This window comes from Schistocerca cancellata, chromosome 4 (assembly GCF_023864275.1).
Source record: "Schistocerca cancellata isolate TAMUIC-IGC-003103 chromosome 4, iqSchCanc2.1, whole genome shotgun sequence".
Lineage (NCBI taxonomy): Eukaryota > Metazoa > Arthropoda > Insecta > Orthoptera > Acrididae > Schistocerca > Schistocerca cancellata.
In genome coordinates, this window is record NC_064629.1 from 631,364,884 (window position 1) to 631,385,314 (window position 20,431).

A 20,431-nucleotide genomic window follows, 5' to 3' on the forward strand; every position below is an offset into this window, starting at 1 on the left:
TTTTAGCCACAGTCTACTTTCAATTAACTGTTGTACAACAGAGGTTTCAGTATATGACTAAAGTAAAGCAATTTCATTTTTGAAGTTTGAGAAGTGCTTACCTTTTTTCTAAATTTCTTTGATGACGTTATGTTGAGAACACTGAAAGTCGTTGTTCATGTAACGAAGTTTGATACTAACATACAGTTTAATTACATATTTTCAAATCATTGCTCCATTGCCTTTTTCAAAATTTAATGCCAAACATAACGTAAGAGTGACTTCTCAGTTTTCTTTATCATTACACACTCACTCAAAATTAGTGTCAAAAAACGTGACAACCTTCAGTTACCAAGTCAGTGTTTAATAATACATGTTTTTCTTTCCCATTATCTTGTACAAGATTTTGGATGTAAATTGCCCTATTGGGCTGGCGACCGTTTATTATTTCCTTTTCGTTCATTAGTGTAACTTTTGGATTCATGATCAATGGTACCCCTTTTCTGTCCAGTGTCGTTCGTGAGTGAATGCACAAAATAACGGTCATTTTTCAAATTATAGCCCTGTTCGGTATAATTACTTTTTATTTTTAGTAGATTTTCGATCAGACGGGTCGGTTGTACACTTTAATCCTACTTATCGGTATCACTTCTTGGGGAAAGATAGCCTTATCCAATTAGAAAAAATCCATTAGGTATACACGCAATCCACGGTCATATTTTATATCGCAAGTAGGATAGGCCGATTAGTGAAAGGGAGGTTACAAACAGGGGACTGTTAAAGCTGGTGGAGGCTCTGTGATGGTATGAGGCGTGTGCAAAAAATGGGCACTATGGGACTTAACTTCTGAGGTCATCAGTCCCCTAGAACTTAGAACTACTTAAGCCTAAGGACATCACACACATCCATGCCCGAGGCAGGATTCGAACCTACGACCGTAGCGGTCGCGCGGTTCCAGTCTGTAGCGCCTAGAACCGCTCGGCCACCTCGGCCGGCGGGCGTGTGCAATTGGGGTAATATGGGACTCCTGATACGTCTAGATACGAATCTGACAGGTGACACATACGTAAGCATCCTATCTGATCACCTGCATCCATTCATGTCCGTTGTGCATTCCGACGGACTTGGGCAGTTTCAGCGGACAATGCGACATCCCACACGTCCAGAATTGCGACAGAGTGGCTCTAGGAACACTCTTCTGAGTTTAAGCACTTCCTCGGGCCACCAAACTCCCCAGACATGAACATTATTGAGCATATCTGGAATGCTTCGCAACGTGCTATTCAGAAGAGATCTCCACCCCCTCGTACTCTTACGGATTTATGGACAGCCCTTCAGGATGCTCCCTGCAGCACTACCTCAGACATTAGCCGGGTCCATACCACGTCGTGCTGCGTCACTTCTGCGTGCTGGCGGGGGCCCTACACGATATTAGGCAGCTGTAACAGTTTCTTCGGCCCTTCAGTGTATATCCACTGTAGCGATCATAAGAGGGATTAGGGCATGTACGGAGGCATACAGACTATCATTTCTTCCTCGATAAATAGGTGAGAGCGGAATACGAAAGAAAATCGAGAATACTGCTACAGTGTACCCTGTGCCAAGGACTGCACAGCGGTTTGTAGAATATGTGTTTAGTTGTAGATGTAAAAGATTTTATAGGAGGGTTGCGGCGCCAGTATGCTGTAAAGAAATGTGCGAATAGAAACTGCGTAGGATTAACGATTGGTGTAGGGACTGACTGTAAATAAATGTAAGATATAAATGTATATAAAGAGGCGAAGAGGTCCACTACTTTTTGCTTATGGTTTGGTAGTAAGCCACTGGAATCTGTAACAAGCATATGATACCTTAAAGTAGAATGGTTATGTAATACAAGTTGTAGGAAAATAAAATGCCATGCTGAGGTTCGTTGGCAGATTCTTAAGGAAATGCGATTCATTATCCATGGAATAAGTGGCTTACAAAGCACCTCTACGACCGATTACATCCTCCCACACTCATCTAGAGAAATTACAGTTAATATGGAGGCTCATCCTAAGGATTCCGATTACACATTCGGCTTACAAATGTGGTAATCTTATTGTTTTGTGTATTATTGTCAAGCGAAGCAAAATTCAATGTGTTGAAGTCACTTATCCACCAATCTACAGCTACATACGGGGTTATTCAGCTTCCCCTACCGATTTCGTTTTATGTAACCCGCAGTGTTAAATCTGGCCTTCAAAAACCAGGCACAAGATTTTCATATTATCTCGCTCGCTACGCGCGAACTGTTAGTCCTATAGAAAAAAAGAATGGGATGTTTTTGTAGGAAATTTAAAGTAGTTAAATTTTGTATTGGCATATGTTTTCGCTGGAGGTCGCGGTTTTCGAGTTATCAAAGGAAAAGATAAACAAACGACCTTCAAACGCACCTCTACTCCCACACCACTCAGGATTTCTAGTATGATGCTTGTGACAGTCCCTCCTCCCAGTGCCAAATATTTACTACACGAACTATTCCCGGTATTCGACCTTTTTTTATCTCTACTGATTTGGCTATTACCCCACCAGCATAGTCGAGCACTGAGAAATGTAAAATTGACATTTGCGAAAATTTTAGCTAACAGTTTTGTGAATTTTAACAGCATAGAATAAACAATAAATGGTTTTATTCGTCAGACCTTCTGACTACGAAACTACTGTGTATGTAAGGGTCAAATTCGGATCGAATTTTCAGCGTAATTAGTTTTAGCGTAAAGTTTGCAAAAGTGATTTTTCTTTCATTATCCTCGTGGGCACGTTTAAAAATAATATTGTTAACGAAACAGCCAACTATGCTGGTGGCGTAATAGTCCAATCAACAGAAACAATAAATATCGAATGTCTGAAATAGATCGTGTAGTCGAAAAGTTTTGGACGGTGGTGGGAGAGAGTGCCACGAACAACATTCTAGAAATCCTGATTGGTGGGGAATGAGTATGCGGATGGAGTTCCATTTGAAGGTTACTTTTGTACATTTTCTCGAATAACTCGAAAACCGTGGCCTCCAAAGAAAACGAATATCAGTAAAAAATTTAACTAAATCAAATTCCCTACAAAAATATCCTGTTCGTTTTTTGTGTAGGCTCATTAGTTTGAGCGCAGCGAGCGAGAAAATATGAAAGCCTCGCGCGTGATTTCTGAAGGCTAGATATAAGATTTTGGGTTGCATAAAACGACATCGGTAGGGGCAGCTCAGTCACCACGTATATGTTGTATCATTGTATTATTATTTTGCAGGTTTTAAGGAAATGATCGGACTCAGACAGTAGCTGATTTGTGCTCCGTCTTCAGTGACACTGTCACAGACAAGGCGCTAACCTACGATCTACTTTACTTTTTCTATCGTTATCTCAAAATAGTGTCCCATATTAGTCGCCATACAGTGAGTGACTGATTTTGTCTTCCCTCACTCGAGAGGAATGATCGCAGTGAATCGATGTACTGCTGAATTTTATAAGGAGGGATGTCACTTCTGATTATCTTATGACATAAAAAACTGAATTCAGGCGCTGTAGTATAGTATAATGTCGTCCATTCGTTTGGAAAAAAAAATATGAACATATATAGTGACATTGAATAAGAAATCATTCTCGTTCTTTTCTAACTTTCAGCATTAGGAAATTTCGTTAACGGCCAAAACTCTCAGTATGTGACTCATAGATCAAGATCATGGGTTCTTGACTTACTTCATCACAGAATGCTGTCGGCGACAATAAGATGGAAATAGTCAGAGGAATCCAAGGGCGATAAAAAGTATCCAAAAATAATGTTACCGTACAAGTTAGCTCCTTTTAGGCAGGCAACACAATTTTAAACACTACTTTGAAAATTGATTTCTCTGGTTACGCAGAAGTACAGCAGTTTACGGTAAATTATGAGAAAGTATGCACACTCAAAAAGATTGGCAAATAATACCAGGCAATTAGATCTGTAAACCTATCATTACTTACAAAGGTTTGTGTGTGTCACGTTTTTTTTTTTTTTTTTTTTTTTTTTTTTTTTTGCTCCCTATTGCGAATCACCATTTCCCACCTCCAAATTTGCCGAGAATTCAGTGTAACGAAAGAGTTTCACTATAATCTGTGCCGTCCATGTGGGTAGGAAATGAAAGCTGGAGAAAAGATACACAATGAGTCACACAGTACTACTGAAGGGCCACAGCAATTTTATTATTTATTTTCGACTTTCATGTTCTTTTTTCTCTTTTCCTTCATAGAGAATTTCATAGGTATCAAGATTTGACAGTACTTGTAGGAACAAATATGAAGACATGTCTTGCACAGTGACATATGATACACGATCAGTGTCATTGTTTTTAGAGATTCCATTAGAGACAAAGATTATAGTTCACCTTGGCAAACATATTAAAATGAAAATTCGGTGATTCCATCGAGGTTGTTAGGCGTGGTCAGGCTGTCATAATGAGACAAGTAATTGTATAATTGTCACTGTCAATGTCCTAGAGCGTATTTTAGTACAGCCGACTTAAAAAAAAATTTACTGTGCAGGAGAACTTTGCTAGCGGTAGCAGTATGTCAAGGTGATTGAACGAATCATTACTGGAAATATCGTTATGAATTGAAGAGACATGTAATCAAAAATATTAAAGCTGTTGAAGGCAGGTGTAGTCGCTGCCTTTTCCTCTGCTGGTTGCTTCGTACATCGTCAGGTCAGTCTTATCAAGGTCGCTACTTATAGCACACGGTCAACATCTCAATACTAGCGGCCTACTGGTCTTATAGTTGGTGCCTCATATGCAAGACACAGAGATGCAGCCCCCTATGCACTTATGTGAGTGGCTGGCGCATGATGTCCGCGATCTGCTAGTTGAGACCTGATGGCTCTTATCGAGGCTGTAACTTTTAACGTGTGTGGCCAGTGTCTGGTGGTAGTAGGTTGTGTGTGATCATGGAGGTGATTACATGCAGGACTCCATCACTCATCTCTTGTATATTTTAAGTGAAGTACATTTGTACCCTATTTCTATCCTTCACTGGTGGTTGTAGTGGGTTGGGGGTAACTGGTTATTGTATGAACTTCGTGATGTTGTGTGTGCCTGTGTGTGTGTGTGTGTGTGTGTGTGTGTGTGTGTGTGTGCGTATTTTCCACCGTTATTTACAAGTTCACTGCAAATCTATAGTGTCATTCTCCTCTAAGGCACTGTAGGTTTCACTGCCATTTGTGACTTCACTTTCTCACCATTTTTATGTCATTTAATTGCCCTAGAGGTGTGAGCGGCGGAAGGGGATGTCATCTTGACACGTGATAGGTATCAGGTTACATCGTGACTATGAACAGACCACACGCAATTGCCCTAGAGGCGCGGTTGGTGACCATGAATTAGATCATTATCTAGGCTCGTACCAGCATTGATACACTACTGACTGTGATTCACTCATAGGATGATTTAAAAAAATTTCGTATTCTTCTTCTTTATCTATTTTTACAAGTATTCGAGCATCATGAATGTATGAAGTTTACCTTTGGTAGGTTCCATTTATCGGGATAGGAAGGCGTCGCTCGATATTGGATCTTCGCAGGTGTCAAGAACAAGATCTGAACTTGTGAACGTAGAATAGCGTAATTTGAGATGAGCACTGTCGTGATATCTTATTTGACAACCGACATCTCGTATTCTAGGCGAATTCCCCGAATAAATACTGAAATTTAAGGAATTAAACTGTCCGGTTGTGTTGTGCAAACAAATTTTAGTTTTAGACAATTCCTTCCTTATATTCTTGACGGAGCCATTGCTTTAATCTTTAACAAGTTGATAACGCCTGTGGAATGAAAAGTAAGGATTTTTCTAATATGTCTGAAGTCTAGACTTCGTTAACTATAGGAGACATAACAAAAACACGAGGTTTGCTGTACTAATTATTTAGATCGTTATTCATGTTGGCCTCTATAGATGTTATTAAATGGCATAAATTTCCACTTTTTACAAGTTCGCATAATACATTAAATTTAAAGTAAATATGCAGATAAAGTAAAGCTATTTCACAAATTCGTCATGGGTATCAGTGTGCTGCTCGTATCTATGTAAAGTACTACACACACACGCTTTATTCTGCCCGATGTTAACAACAGAGTTCTTTGCAATGTTTATCAGTCCAAAGTAACTCAACAGTAGGAGCTAAAATGCTCTAACGAAATGAAGGCTGGATAGATACTGTTAATATCGTGATCATAAGAGAAAGAAACACTGAAAGGTAATGTCTCGTCGACGACGGGATCATTAGAGACAGAGTGCTAACATAGGCGGAAAAAGAACTGGACGAAAATCGGCCGTGGCCTAATCGAAGAACCAATCACAGCGTTCATCTGAAGTATTTATCGAAACCATGGAAATACTTAACCAGATTTTATGGAATGGGAATTGAACCCCTCTATTCCGTAATACGAGGTCAGTGTCTTAATTACTGTGTCATCTTGTAGAGTGGGTCGTTAGAACCAAAGTAATAATTCGTTTATTCAAAGATCGGAGGAAAATCCGTCACAAATTTGTCAAAATGGAACGCAGTGATGAGCAATAGATAACAAAAGTAAGCTAAATCACATTTAATTAATCTGTGACTTTTAATTAGTGTGATGATATTTGTACATGACACTTTATGAGATACATTTTATATATAAGGTAACATACTTGCCTGTTGGCTTATAAATCGTGTCCCAATCTATCCATCTCAGACAACAGGAAATCAACGTCAGCTTCGGTGACTGCAGCGCTGGATATAATGTTGCGGAAGAAGTTGGGTCTTTCGTCCAATGGTTGGTAGCCAACCATCAGCGTACCAGCCATCATCATTCGCCCCTTGAGAAGTGGCGTAATCTGCAATACAGTTAATTGTAGTGTGCTCACAGAATTCCTAACGGATACTTAAATATACTTCATTGGAACTTATGACATTACTTATCAGTAATATTTTAAAATTTTTAGAATACTACAGCTGAGAAATGAGACACAACGAGCCACCAAAAGTAAAGAAGCGGTGACTAATAGTGGTCTGTTCGTCAGAAGTTAGACAACGCCAATAGCACAGTCGACATACTGAAATTAAAGGAAAAGTGTAGCACTCAGTAAAAGAGGAGTGTCATATATCCCATTGCCTCATTATCATTGTGTTAGGTACCTGCGAAGCTCCATTATATTACATCATCTACAGTGAGAAAAAATACGGTAACTTCATGAAGGAACTGTCAGTAGCAAATGAAATTTACTTAACATATAAACTATTTAGTGAGCCCCATAAACTAATACAACGTAACGATAAAATTTACAGAGCACTAACACAACATACGAAGCTACAAGGCGAATTTCATAATGCTGATACTCGCCTCGTAAGACCTTCAGCGTGCTGTGGTATCGAACAAGCGTTTTGACTGTCTCTCTGGGAACAGCATCTACAACATCATCTATCTGTACCGAAAAATGTACTCTGAAAGATAGGGTTCACCCCTATAGTACCTGTCATATACTCGGCCACCACTGGTGTTCGATTTATAGCAGGAATAACATGGAAGATGATTTCTTGTCAATCAACATGACTCTGTAAATACGTTAAAAGATTTTCTACATTGCTACAGCGTATTACTGCAACAGGATTACGTGTTGAAGAAATTGTTTTTTGTTGATATGACAAAAAAAGCGTTCGACAATATAAAATGGTGCAAGCTGTTCGAGATTCTGAAAAAAGTAGGGGTAAGCTATAGGGAGAGACGGGTCATATACAATACGTACAACTACCAAGAGGGAATAATAAGAGTGGACGATCAAGAACGAAGTGCTCGTATTAAGAAGAGTGTAAGACAAGGCTGTAGCCTTTCTCCCCTACTCTTCAATCTGTACATCGAGGAAGCAATGATGGAAATAAAAGAAAGGTTCATGAGTGGAATTAAAATACAAGGTGAAAGGATATCAATGATACGATTCGCTGATGACATTGCAATCCTGAGTGAAAGTGAAGAAGAATTAAATGATCTGCTGGACGGAATGAACAGTCTAATGAGTACACAGTATGGTTTGAGAGTAAATCGGAGAAAGACGAAGGTAATGAGAAGTAGTAGAAATGAGAACAGCGAGAAACTTAACATCAGGATTGATGGTCACGAAGTCAATGAAGTTAAGGAATTCTGCTACCTAGGCAGTCAAATAACCAATGACCGATGGAGCAAGGAGGACATCAAAAGCAGACTCGCTATGGAAAAAAAGGCATTTCTGGCCAAGAGAAGTCTACTAATACCAAATACCGGCCTTAATTTGAGGAAGAAATTTCTGAGGATGTACGTCTGGAGTACAGCATTGTATGGTAGTGAAACATGGACTGTGGGAAAACCGGAACAGAAGAGAATCGAAGCATTTGAGATGTGGTGCTATAGACGAATGTTGAAAATTAGGTGGACTGATAAGGTAAGGAATGAGGAGGTTCTACGCAGAATCGGAGAGGAAAGGAATATGTGGAAAACACTGATAAGGAGAAGGGACAGGATGATAGGACATCTGCTAAGACATGAGGGAATGACTTCCATGGTACTAGAGGGAGTTGTAGAGGGCAAAAACTGTAGAGGAAGACAGAGATTGGAATACGTCAAGCAAATAATTGAGGACGTAGGTTGCAAGTGCTACTCTGAGATGAAGAGGTTAGCACAGGGAAGGAATTCGTGGCGGGCCGCATCAAACCAGTCAGTAGACTGACGAAAAAAAAAAAAAAAAAAAAAAAAAAAAAGACAAATCACATACTCACATTCGTTATCTGTGAACTTCATACACTATCTGATCGGAAGTATCCAGACACCTATAAGCGGAAATTAATACGGTATGTTTACATCCTTCGCCTCTATTACGACCTCAACGCTGCTGGGGACACTTTCACCGGGGTGCTCGAATGTCTGTGGAGAAATGGTAGCCTGTTCTTCCTTAAGAGCCGAAACGAGAGAAGATGGCGGTGATGGACGCTGGGGTCTGGTGCGTAGTGGATGTTATAACTCATTCCAAAGGTGTTCTGTTCGGTTCGGTTCAGGCCTTATGATAGGCCATTCCATTTCAAGAATGTTACTGTCCACGAACCATTGCTTCATAGATGCTGCTTTATGACACGATGCATTGTCATGCTTATGCAAACAATCATCTTCTTCGCATTTTTCTTCTGCTGTACTTAGTATACAATGCTATAAAATATGACAACAAACATCCCCATTTCGAAATACCCCTCCCCTCCTGTGTACTTCATTGTCAGCACTATACACTATGGCAGTTATCTTTCTCCAGGCACCCCCAAACCCAAAAACTTCCATCGGGTTGTTACATGATATAGCGTGATTCATCATTGCAAAATTAACAGTTATACAAAGAATATGATGATAAAAACAAAACTAATATTACAACTGCTGTGTCAGTTACAGATCCTGAATGGAGAATACTCAAATAATAGTAGACGTGTTTACCAACAGCCTGGAGTAAGTAGTTAATGTTGAGGTCCTCAGTTAATTTTTAAATCTTCTGCTATGTACTGCTTTCCGCCACGATGACTAAATTCACCTTAACTCGTCTACTATTTGAATGTGTGTATATATTTTGACTACTGATGATTTTAACGTACGTATCATGACAAAAACTACGTGTCACAAGATTGCAAATTTCATGAAAATAAGATTTTATTTTCCTAAACTACACACACTTACCTGCCCCAACAACTTCTCCCGCTCGCGATCGTGTGTCATGGATCGCATTCGAGTCGGCACGTACCAGAAGCAGACGTTCACCATTTCCGGTTCCATTATCAAGTAAAATTTCTCTGGCATAGATTTGATGCGACGTACCATATACTGCGATAGCTCCATTAATCTATCCATCATCCTTTCAAAGCCTTCAGTTCCCTGCAAAAGAATATAACTTCGTTTAAAGTACTGCGATTTCAGTTCAAAATGGTCGTTAATCATTTAGGACAAATAAGAAACTCAGAAAAATGGACGTTCTTGCTGCTCAGATAAACCCTCTGCATAAAATGTAAGGGCTCTCGGTTACTGCATTGCGTCGTAGTAGTATTCTCCACTATTATACGAGAACTATTCGGACAGTAAGATTCTGTCGGGAACGAAATGGATAACACAGTGAAAATCTGATGAAGTTTTGCACAGATGTGTTCTGCAGTGTCTCTAGTATGCCCGTCGATTGAGGCATGTTGCTCTTTTCAGCTCTGAGCGCACAGTGAGCACGTAAAGATGCCTAGAAAATAGTGTCTCCCACCAAATGTGAGGGCCTAGTGACAGATTTCGGTTGACATCATGAAGCTGACGTAACATAACTGTCATGCATTTCATTCTTCATGACAGTTCTTTGCCGCGCTCTGCAGTGGTAATAAAGATGCTCCTGCAGCGTTTTCGATGGGAAGTGTTTGATCACTCTCAATACAGCCCGCAATTGGCTCCCTCTGAGTTTCATCTCTGCTCACATGAACCGCTAGCTGTGAAGACAACATTTTGGCATAGATAACGAGGTGTAGACCAGCGTACAGAATTGGTTGAAAGGCTATCTTCTATGACGAGGGTACTGGAAAGTTCGTACAACGCTACGATAAATATCTGAGTCTGAGCGGCGACTATGTAGAGAAGTAGTTGGTTCAAAATGGTTCAAATGGCTCTGAGCACTATGGGACTTAACATCTGTGGTCATCAGTCCCCTAGAACGTAGAACTACTTAAATCTAACTAACCTAAGGACATCACACACATCCATGCCCGAGGCAGGATTCGAACCTGCGACCGTAGCGGTCACGCGGTTCCAGACTGAAGCGCCTAGAACCGCACGGCCACATCGGCCGGCTGAAGTAGCTGGAAGGTGTAGCTAACTGTTGCAAGTAAAACATTTTTGATTTTAACAGTGGTTTCTATTTCGTGACCTGTCAGACCTTACTTTCCGAACAGCCCTCTTATGACACCATCAGCCCACTTACTGTGAGAGACTTGGTAAAATCCTTAGTTGAACTTTCAACAAATTTACATGTGAACTGCTTTACTAATAATAGTAAAGAAATATTTGAGTTTTATTTGGAATTATAGAGATCCTGAATACGATCACTGGCTCCGGTCCACTTCTGAACACTTGAGCATTTTCGCTACTGCGTCATCGTAAATGGCAAATATTTCAACACTGTGAAGGGCAGCACTTTTGCGCCGAGCCCAAAGAAAGGCCGGCCGCTGTGACCGAGCGGTTCTAGGCGCTTCAGTCCGGAGCCGCGCTGCTGCTACGGTCGCAGGTTGGAATCCTGCCTCGGGCATGGATGTGCGTGATGCCCTTAGGTTGGTTAGGTTTAAGTAGTTCATGATCTCAGGTGTTAAGTGCCATAATGCTTAGAGCCATTTGAACCATTTTGAACCCAAAAAAGGAAAACATGGAATTTGCATCTGAACAGAATACGGAGGGCGAAACAGTTCCACATTTGATTTCGAACCATCCTGTTATCATGGTGACGATGATGATGGAGACAGGAATCTGCACTGTACACACGTCATCTGGAACGGGTTGCTGATAGCTCTGAGTAAGGGACGAGATCATCTACGGTCCATTCTGCTGTATGTTTTCACGACTTATTTACTTTGTAGGGGAACTGTATTCAGTGCATAGAGCTGAGTTTGTTAAAAAGTGAGAATATCACTCAGCACTGTGGCCAGTTTGCCTACCAGATTTGAATCCTACTGATCATGTTTGAGATTCGTGTAGAAATTTTGCATTTGAGCCGGCCTATCCCACGACTGTTTCGGATCTGTTGATACCTCTTTTTTTCGATGAATGCCGCCCTTGTAGATGCAAAGCAGTGTTGGCTTTCTGTGGTGACAACATACCGAATCAATAAAGGAAATAAACATTCTGAATGAGTCTGCGATAGTTATGGATACTTTCTGAATAAAGCTGTCTAGATCGACTTATACAGGGTGAAGCAAAATTCGCGCACTCGGGCTTTGCAGAGTGACTCCTCACATGCCAGTGATACAAAAAATGTCTGTCACACAATTTCATCAGGCGAGTGCATCCGGCAGAAAAAGCAGGTTAGAGTGTGGCAATCTGGCAACGCTGTAACCACGTGTATGGTAACTACTGGTGTCAGTAATCGTGCTGTACAGTTGGTGCAGTGGACAGAGTTTTGGGTTAGCTTGCAGGAGGTCGATGGTTCGATCCTGAGTTGAGGCAAATGTTTTTCATTTGGTAAATGTAAAGGCGGCACGGTATCTGGCATCCTTATCGTCAACAGCGATTGCAGCGGGTCCTCTAGAAAACATTTGCACCTACATACTATAGTCGTAGAAATGGAAGATTGGTCAGCCTTCCACGTCGTGGGCGTGAGTTTATTCGCACCACTTCATCTATTAGATGCTAAACCTGTTTCCTTTGTAACTTCTTCCAATCGTCCCATAGATTAGCACCAACTACTATTCTTGCCTCATCCAGGTCCCTTACATTTCGTTAGGGCCTTACATTACCAATGGGACTAGCGACGTGCTTTGCGAATAATGTCCAAACTCGGTTACTATTTGTATGTGTTATCAGCATGGTTCCACTAATTATACCTTTCAGCATTGAGTCTGGTAACTGCATACTGTTTAGTACGTATCTCAATACATTATTATTATTGTTATTATTCTATTGATGGGATTGCGGAAATATCACGTCTATTACCGTTAGGGAAACAGTGTAATTCGAAATCGAACATTTTACAATTAGCAGTGTCGGGATGAATCATGGGGAACAATATCTGTCAGAGGGATAATGCACGTTAGGTGGAACAGCGCGCAGGACTGAGAGCGTATTTATACTGTATGCACTGTCCAACACACAGGGACTACTTTAAGCGGAATAACGCGCCCGTGACAGACTCCAATCTACATGCGTACACGTATCGAATTTTCTCATTGTAAACCTGTAAACCAGTGTGGCAGGCGTATGGCAACCACAAACGATGAATATGTGGTTCTTGGTGCTTCTGATATACCGGGCTGGTGTTGCCGCTCGTGAATATGCTGCTAGATATCCTCGTCGACGCCATCCAAACAAAAATGTGTTTCGTCGTCCGGAGCTACGCCTTTGGGAGTCAGGTTCTCTCCTTCCACCATCGCGTGACAGAGGTGGTCCACAGACTTGTCATATTTCAGCTACTGAGGAAGCTATTCTGGAGGTAATACACAAAGAACCCCAGCGAAGTACACGTAGCATAGCAAGGCAGCTGCATGTCTTGCAACGCACGGTCGTTAACATGCTGCATGAGCATTGACTGCACCCCTATCATTATGCTTTCACGCAATACCAGCATCCTGCAGATCGCCATCAAAAATGGTTCAAATGGCTCTGAGCACTATGGGACTCAACATCTGAGGTCATCAGTCCCCTAGAACTTAGAACTACTTAAACCTAACTAACCTAAGGACGTCACACACATCCATGCCCGAGGCAGGTTTCGAACCTGCGACCGTAGCAGTCACGCGGTTCCGGACTGAGGCGCCTAGAATCGCTCGGCCGGCAAATCGCCATCAGCGGATGCAATTCTGTGAATGTTTCCAACAATAACAAGAAGCCAATGATGACTTCTTGAATACCGTAATATGGTTGTATGCAGCAGCATTCACTCATGAGGGTGTCTTCAATATGCACAATGCCCACCATTGGTGTGGGGTTAACCCGCACGTCACCCGTGACCGTCGGTATCAAATGCTCTTTGATATCAATGTCTCGGCCGGAATATTGGGCGACAGGTGTTTGGGCCCCTACATGTTGCCTGACCGGTTGACTGTACGAAGGTGTCATGCATTCCTCTCAAGCCGGCCGGTGTGGCCGAGCGTTTCTAGGCGCTTCAGTTGGAATCGCGCGACTGCTACGGTCGCAGGTTCGAATCCTGGCTCGGGCATGGATGTGTGTGATGTCCTTAGGTTAGTTAGGTTTAGGTAGTTCTAAGTTCTAGGGGACTGATGACCTTAGAAGTTAAGTCTCATAGTGCTCAGAGCCATTTGAACCAGCCATACCTCTCAAACTATCAGCCTGGTGCTCTGGAAGATATTCCACTACATGTTCGGCAGTGGATATGGTTCCAACAAGATGGTGCACCTCCACACTCTGGAATTAATGTGCAACAGTATTTGGACAGAACATTTCCAGAGAAATGGCCACCGCATACACCTCAACTAAATCCCCTGGATTTCTTCCTGTGGGGATGCCTGAAGGAGCACGTGTACTCTACTCTACTGACGAATGTGGAAGAATTGGTAGCGAGTGTTCATGCTGCTCTTGTTACTGTGGATGCAGCTTTGCTGCGAAAGATCCACAGCTGTATGACCCGGCGAGTTGTGCAATGTTTCGACGTGAAGGTAGGTCCCTTTGAGCATCTGTTGTTCTGAGGGCAACGCATTCTGTTCTGAAGGTCATGCAGTCATTAATATGGACATTATTATTGTCACTGGTTGCTAATGTGTGACATCTGAGCACTCATATTACATATAGTATAAATGACAAGTATATGTTGTGATATTGTACTGTGCTATCGTCTTTAGAATCTAGAAATTGATATTGTTTTTGTAGTTATTCTGTCCCATGACAGGTCATTTGTTTCAACTGTCTATTTCTTATTTGTCTAATCACGTATTTGTTATATTCAGCGTTACAAAACGTTGTAAACTTACGATAAATGTGACCTAAGAAACGGTGTATATTACAGTATGAAATGTCTGAATCAAAGTAGCAACTAAAAAAAAATGCACCCCAACCACGCATCGAACCCTCCACCTGCTGTATGCGAACCGATAACTCTATCCACTGCACTAACCGAACAGCACGACTGTTATGTGTTAACAGAGGTAATTACCATACATGTAGTGACAGTGTTGCCAAATTGCACTCTTTAACGACCTTTTCATGCCGGATGTACTCACCCTACGAAATTCTGTGACAGACATTTTTTTATAGCTGGCATGTGAGGAGTCGCGCTGTGAAGCCCGAGTGCGTGAATTTCGCTTCACCCTGTATATGTATATAGTTGTTTCGGCTACTACTATGATCAGACCTGTAATTACGATTAATGTAACGTAAGAATCAGAGGTGTTTTTTTGTGCATTACTAGGGGAAAAAGATAAAAGTTGAGCAGAAACTTTAGAAACTTCCAAGGTGTTATCGTTAATAATGTCGGATAAGTTATAGTTATCTCCAAGGCAGGGGTTCCCAAACTTTTTCTTTGACGGAAAACAATGAGAATCCTGGTACTTTGATGGAACAGCTTGTTATTTTTGAAGGTTAATAAAACTTTTAAAACTGCTTCATTCAGTGATGACTTCATTTCAAATCATAGCAAATAACACATCATAATAAAATTAAAAAATTATTAATATCATCAAAATATGGGAAAAACGCCATGTTAGTAACAGTCTTTCGCGGAGCACTTATTCATTTCCAGCGGAACAGCAGTGTTCCGCGAAACACAGTGTGGGGAACCCTGCTCTAGGGAATGCGATTGATTTATTGTAGGTAATGAAAAAAAAAACGGCTTCTAGTTTAGGTAAATCGCTCTACACTACATACGAAAAGCTATGCCTGCGATTTATTACAGTACCTTAGCTCTCCACTGCAACCAGAGCTTGAAGATATCGTTGTGGCGGCCACACTGGATCACCTTGTCACCTGTGTCGTACTGGACGTCATACAGCTTGTCTTGCATGAACAAATACTCAGCACTCATCTGGTTGCAGCTGATGAGTATTCCCTGTCAACATGCAAAATGTATACATCTGTCCATAAGTAAAACAATGAGAACATGGGCATAAAAACGAGTTTCTTTGCGTGGCCATTCTCCGCAGCAAGCACAGAAATATTTGTTTTGTAAATAAAAACCGTCTTTTCTTGCTGCACTGTGTTTTATTCCTCCCAGAAGCGTTTCGCCTTTTCCGTTTTAAGGCTTCATCATCTCGATGCCACTGATGATGCCTTAAAGCGAAAAACGCGAAACACGTTTGGGAGGAACAAAACACAGTGCAGCAAGAAAAGGCGGTTTTTTACAAAAATGATAAAGGGGCATAACATTTTGGGAAGAACACAAAGCTATGGATGTACAGTCCTTTCATATTATTACACAGCTGCAGTAATGTCCAGTAGTAATGTCGATGCACATTCGCCCATACATTGTCACACCAACTGAGCAGAAAAATTGGCGTCGTTCCCGTCGGCGTCTGAAGATAAAGGATTTAAAACTGGAAGGAAATATTAATTACGACTGCACCTAAACCTTTAAAAGTCCTATCGCTCTATAATATCACAATGAAAGTAATTCTTTATTGTAAAGAAGTTTCATATCTGCCTATTCCACATGCTGCCATAATTACTTATGTTGGCTGAGGTGGTTGTACAGCAAGAAAAGAGCAATGTGTTGCTGTCAAAATGTTTACATGGTTAGAACGTAAATTTCTGTGTCTATTACACGAGCCAACAGCGAAAATGTATCTGAGATGAAATAAATGTTTGTTAACTATATCGACCACGCTGGTAACGAAAACAACAATGAAAAACTCAAATTAAATCTAGTTTCCAAGTTAAAGGGGCAGGAATTTCATTATAACTATATCTTATTAGCATTCATTGTCACTCCCTTCACACAATTATGGGCTTCGAAATCCCACTGACGGTAGACAGAATGATGAAGTTTCAGGAAACAATATCTGTGTGTATTTTGTCGCTATTTTTAGCCCGGGCTCATAACAACAAAGGGAAGGGGAAGAGGAAGTTAGAAGCGGAGCATGTTTCATTTAAGCATAGTTTGTCTGTTACAAGCTGTGTTCTGTTCGTATGCTGGAACAACGTGTTACTGAAGTGCAGTTAGTGCGTTTGGTCATCGTAATTCCTGAGATGCAATATGTGCCGCAAATGCGTAAACAGTGCTGACAATTTTTGCTACATTTGCGGACAGGCTACATTGAAATTGGAAAGGAGGCCAATAACGCCATATATTAGGAAAGCATGAAGACTGTACTTTGGCTGTGAAGTGGAAGCTCGGACAAGCCCTGGGCTGCTCATGTATGTTGCACATCGTCCTCGTTCGTGGTTGAATCGTAAAGGATCTTTCATGGGCTCTGCTGTACTCAGGATCTAGCGAGAACCATCAAACCATGTGAATGATTGTTACTTTTGTATGACAGCTCCTTTACCACATGGTGCTTCCAAGAAGAAAGTCTTCTTTGATATATTCTAACACACCGTCAGCCATGTGACCAGTGCCTCACGAAGACGGACTGCCTGTTCCTGTTCCACCCGATTGTGATAGTGACGAGTGCGGTAGTGAAACAAATGCTACTCCACCGCCTTCAAAACCCAGTTCTTTGAAAGATCCTGATTTGAGTGTAACTATGAGTGTACCGAGATTCCAAAAGCCAACACAGTATGAGTTTAATGACCTAGTGAGAGATATAAAATTGCCAAAAGGTAACGCTGAACTGTTGGCGTCAAGACAATAGTGGAGCTGTTTTAATGGGACAGTAAATGTGACTGCGTTCCATAATTGCCGTATGCCATTCCTTCCATTTTTCGAAGGTGAAAATAATGGCAGCTTTGGCCATTGACTACAAAAGTAATTAGTTGAGGTTGTTCATCGACTTCTCCAAAGTAAGTCAAGTGTGTGCTACTGCATGATGGGAATGTGTTACCATCGATTCCGACTGGGTACGCACGTTACATGAAAGAAACATATGATAATATGAAACAGTTGTTATTGCGTTTGAACTATGACAGGTTTAAATGGCAGGTTTCCAAGGATCTGAAAGTCATAGGCATATTCCTTGGGCTACAACAAGGCTGCACCAAATTCTTTTGCTTCCTGTGCCTGTGGCACAGACACACCAAAGCTCTTCATCATAAAAAGAAATATCGGCTAAGCGTCAATCACTTGAACCAGTATTTCAAATTCTTATGCATGAAGCACTTGTAGAAACCAAGAACATAATTCTAATTCTTCATGCTCTTCCCGTGATAGTCGGTGATAAAAGAAGTGATCCCACTGTGTTGGTTTATTTATTAATCTAATTCCTTCAGCATCGCCTGATTTAATTTGACTACATTTCATTATCCTCGTTTTGTTTTTGTTGATGTCCATCCTATATCCTCCTTTCAAGACACTGTCCATTCCCTTCAACTGCTCTTCAAAGTTATTTGCTGTCTCTGAAAGAATTACAATGTCATTGGCAAATCTCAAAGTTTTTATTTCTTCTCCCTCAACTTCAGTTCCTTATCCAAAATTTTCTTTGATTTCCTTTACTGCTTGCTCAGTGTATAGATTGACTAACATCAGGGATAGGCTATAACCCTGATTTACTCTCTTTTCAACCACTGCTTCCTTTTCATGCCCCTCGACTCGTATAACTGCCATCTGGTTTCCGTCAAAGCTGTAAATAGCCTTCGCTCCCTGAATTTTATTCCTGCTACTTTCAGAATTTCAAAGAGACTACTCCAGTCAGCATTGTCAGCAGCTAACTTTAAGTCTACAAATGCCACAAAAATATTTAATTGCTCACAATTTACTTCTGTTGATGTTTATCTTATAAACTCTCTTCAAGATATTATCCATTCAATTCATTTGTTCTTCCAAGTCCTTAGCTATCTCTGAGGGAATTCCAGTGTCACCGGCAAACCTCAAGTTTTTATCTCTTCTCCCTGAACTTTAATTCCATCTCCAAATTTCTCCTTGGTTTGCTTCACTGCTTGCTCAACGTACAGATTGAATAACATGCAGGATATGCTAAAACTCTGCCTCACTCACTTCTGAACCACTGCTTCCCCATCATGTCCTTCGACTCTTGTAATTGCACTCTTGTTTCTGTACAACTTGTAAGTAACCTTTTTTCGTTCCATGTATTTTACCCATGATACTTCAATAATTCAAAGAGTGTAGTCCAGTCAACATCGTCAAAAGCTTTCACTACGTCTACAAATGCTATAAAAATAGGTTTGGCCGGCCGCGGTGGTCTAGCGGTTCTGGCGCTGCAGTCCGGAACTGCGGGACTGCTACGGTCGCAGGTTCGAATCCTGCCTCGGGCATGGGTGTGTGTGATGTCCTTAGGTTAGTTAGGTTTAAGTAGTTCTGAGTTCTAGGGGACTTATGACCTAAGATGTTGAGTCCCATAGTGCTCAGAGCCATTTGAACCATTTGAACCAAAAATAGGTTTGCTTTCTTTAACCTATCCTCTAAGGGACGTCGTAAGGTCGGTATTGCCTCACATTTTGTTATATTTCTCCGGAAACCAAACTGAACTTCCACAAATCGGCTTCCATCAGTTTTTTCTCTTCTCCTTTACAGAATTTGTGTTAGTATTTTGCAACCATGATTTATTAAAGGGATAGTTGAGTAATATCCACACCTGTCTGCATCTGCTTTTTTTTTTGGAATTGGAACTATTATATTCTTGTTGAAATCGGAGAGTATTTCGCTTTATTCATACATCTTTTACACGAGATGGGATACGTTTGTCACCGCTGGCTTTGCCGAGGATATTACCAAAATATTAGTCACCCTTGAAAACATACCGTTTAACACCTTTCTTGCCTTGATAATGACTTATGTTTGTGGAAGAAGAGAGTTCAGAAGTTTCTTGAGGTATGTCATATCCCGTTGAAGTCATTAATTGATGATTAAATACAATAGAGCTATAAGGTTTCGGTGTTGTTGGATGCCATGTTCCATCGCAACCCCAAATATCCCCAGACATTTCTATAGGATTATAAATCGGGTGATTTAGCGTGCCAGTCGAACTATAAGGTGCCTGAGTGTTCGTACAACTAGGAACGCATGCGCACAGCCCTGTGAACACAGCTGTTGTCATCGTGAAAGATGAGTACGTCCACAGCATACTCACGTGTAGGAGAAACGGCAACACGTGGTCACTGTGCATGTTGAAATATGATAATGGTTCATGTTCACGGCAATCTGAAGGAGCTGAGCCAACCATGGTACGAAGAACACTCCCAGAACATTACAGAGCCACCTCTGTCATGAACTACACCCTTCACATAGTGCGGATTAAAAGCCGCACTAGACCACCGTGCACTCGCCACTTTGCATTATTTTAAAAGTTTGCAAAATCACTACTCGTCGGACCTCACTACACGCCTCGTCAGCTACTTTTTTGGCCCATCGAAGATGTGCAGCTATATGTATCGCTGTCAGCAAGTCGTAAACCATGTACTTTGACCACCGCGTTTACTTTGACCATTCATACCCCAAAAGTTTCAAAGCTCTCTATGGCTCTCAGCTGCGTGTTAAGTATATACTGTTTGGTGGTAAAATTCCACCAATGCACGCTAAATGGCGCCATGTAGTGCCGATTTTCTTTCGCAACAGTCGGCTAACTTGTTGCGACTTATAATTGTATACGAAAACATGTGTTAAAATTTGGTTGTACAAAATTCACCA

At 41.2% G+C, this 20,431-nt stretch overlaps 1 protein-coding gene across 1 annotated transcript in view; it reads right to left on the reverse strand.

The window, feature by feature from the left end:
- Positions 1 to 6,664: 6,664 nt before the first annotated feature.
- The window catches only part of LOC126183890 (glutamate decarboxylase), a 240,210-nt gene continuing 226,443 nt past the window's right edge, over positions 6,665 to 20,431 (reverse strand). The window contains exons 9-11 of the mRNA XM_049926207.1: positions 15,593 to 15,742; positions 9,688 to 9,882; positions 6,665 to 6,838 (exon numbers count right to left, since the gene is read on the reverse strand). Of these exons, the coding sequence (XP_049782164.1) occupies positions 6,665 to 6,838; positions 9,688 to 9,882; positions 15,593 to 15,742 (519 nt within the window). The remainder of the gene's footprint in view (positions 6,839 to 9,687; positions 9,883 to 15,592; positions 15,743 to 20,431) is intronic.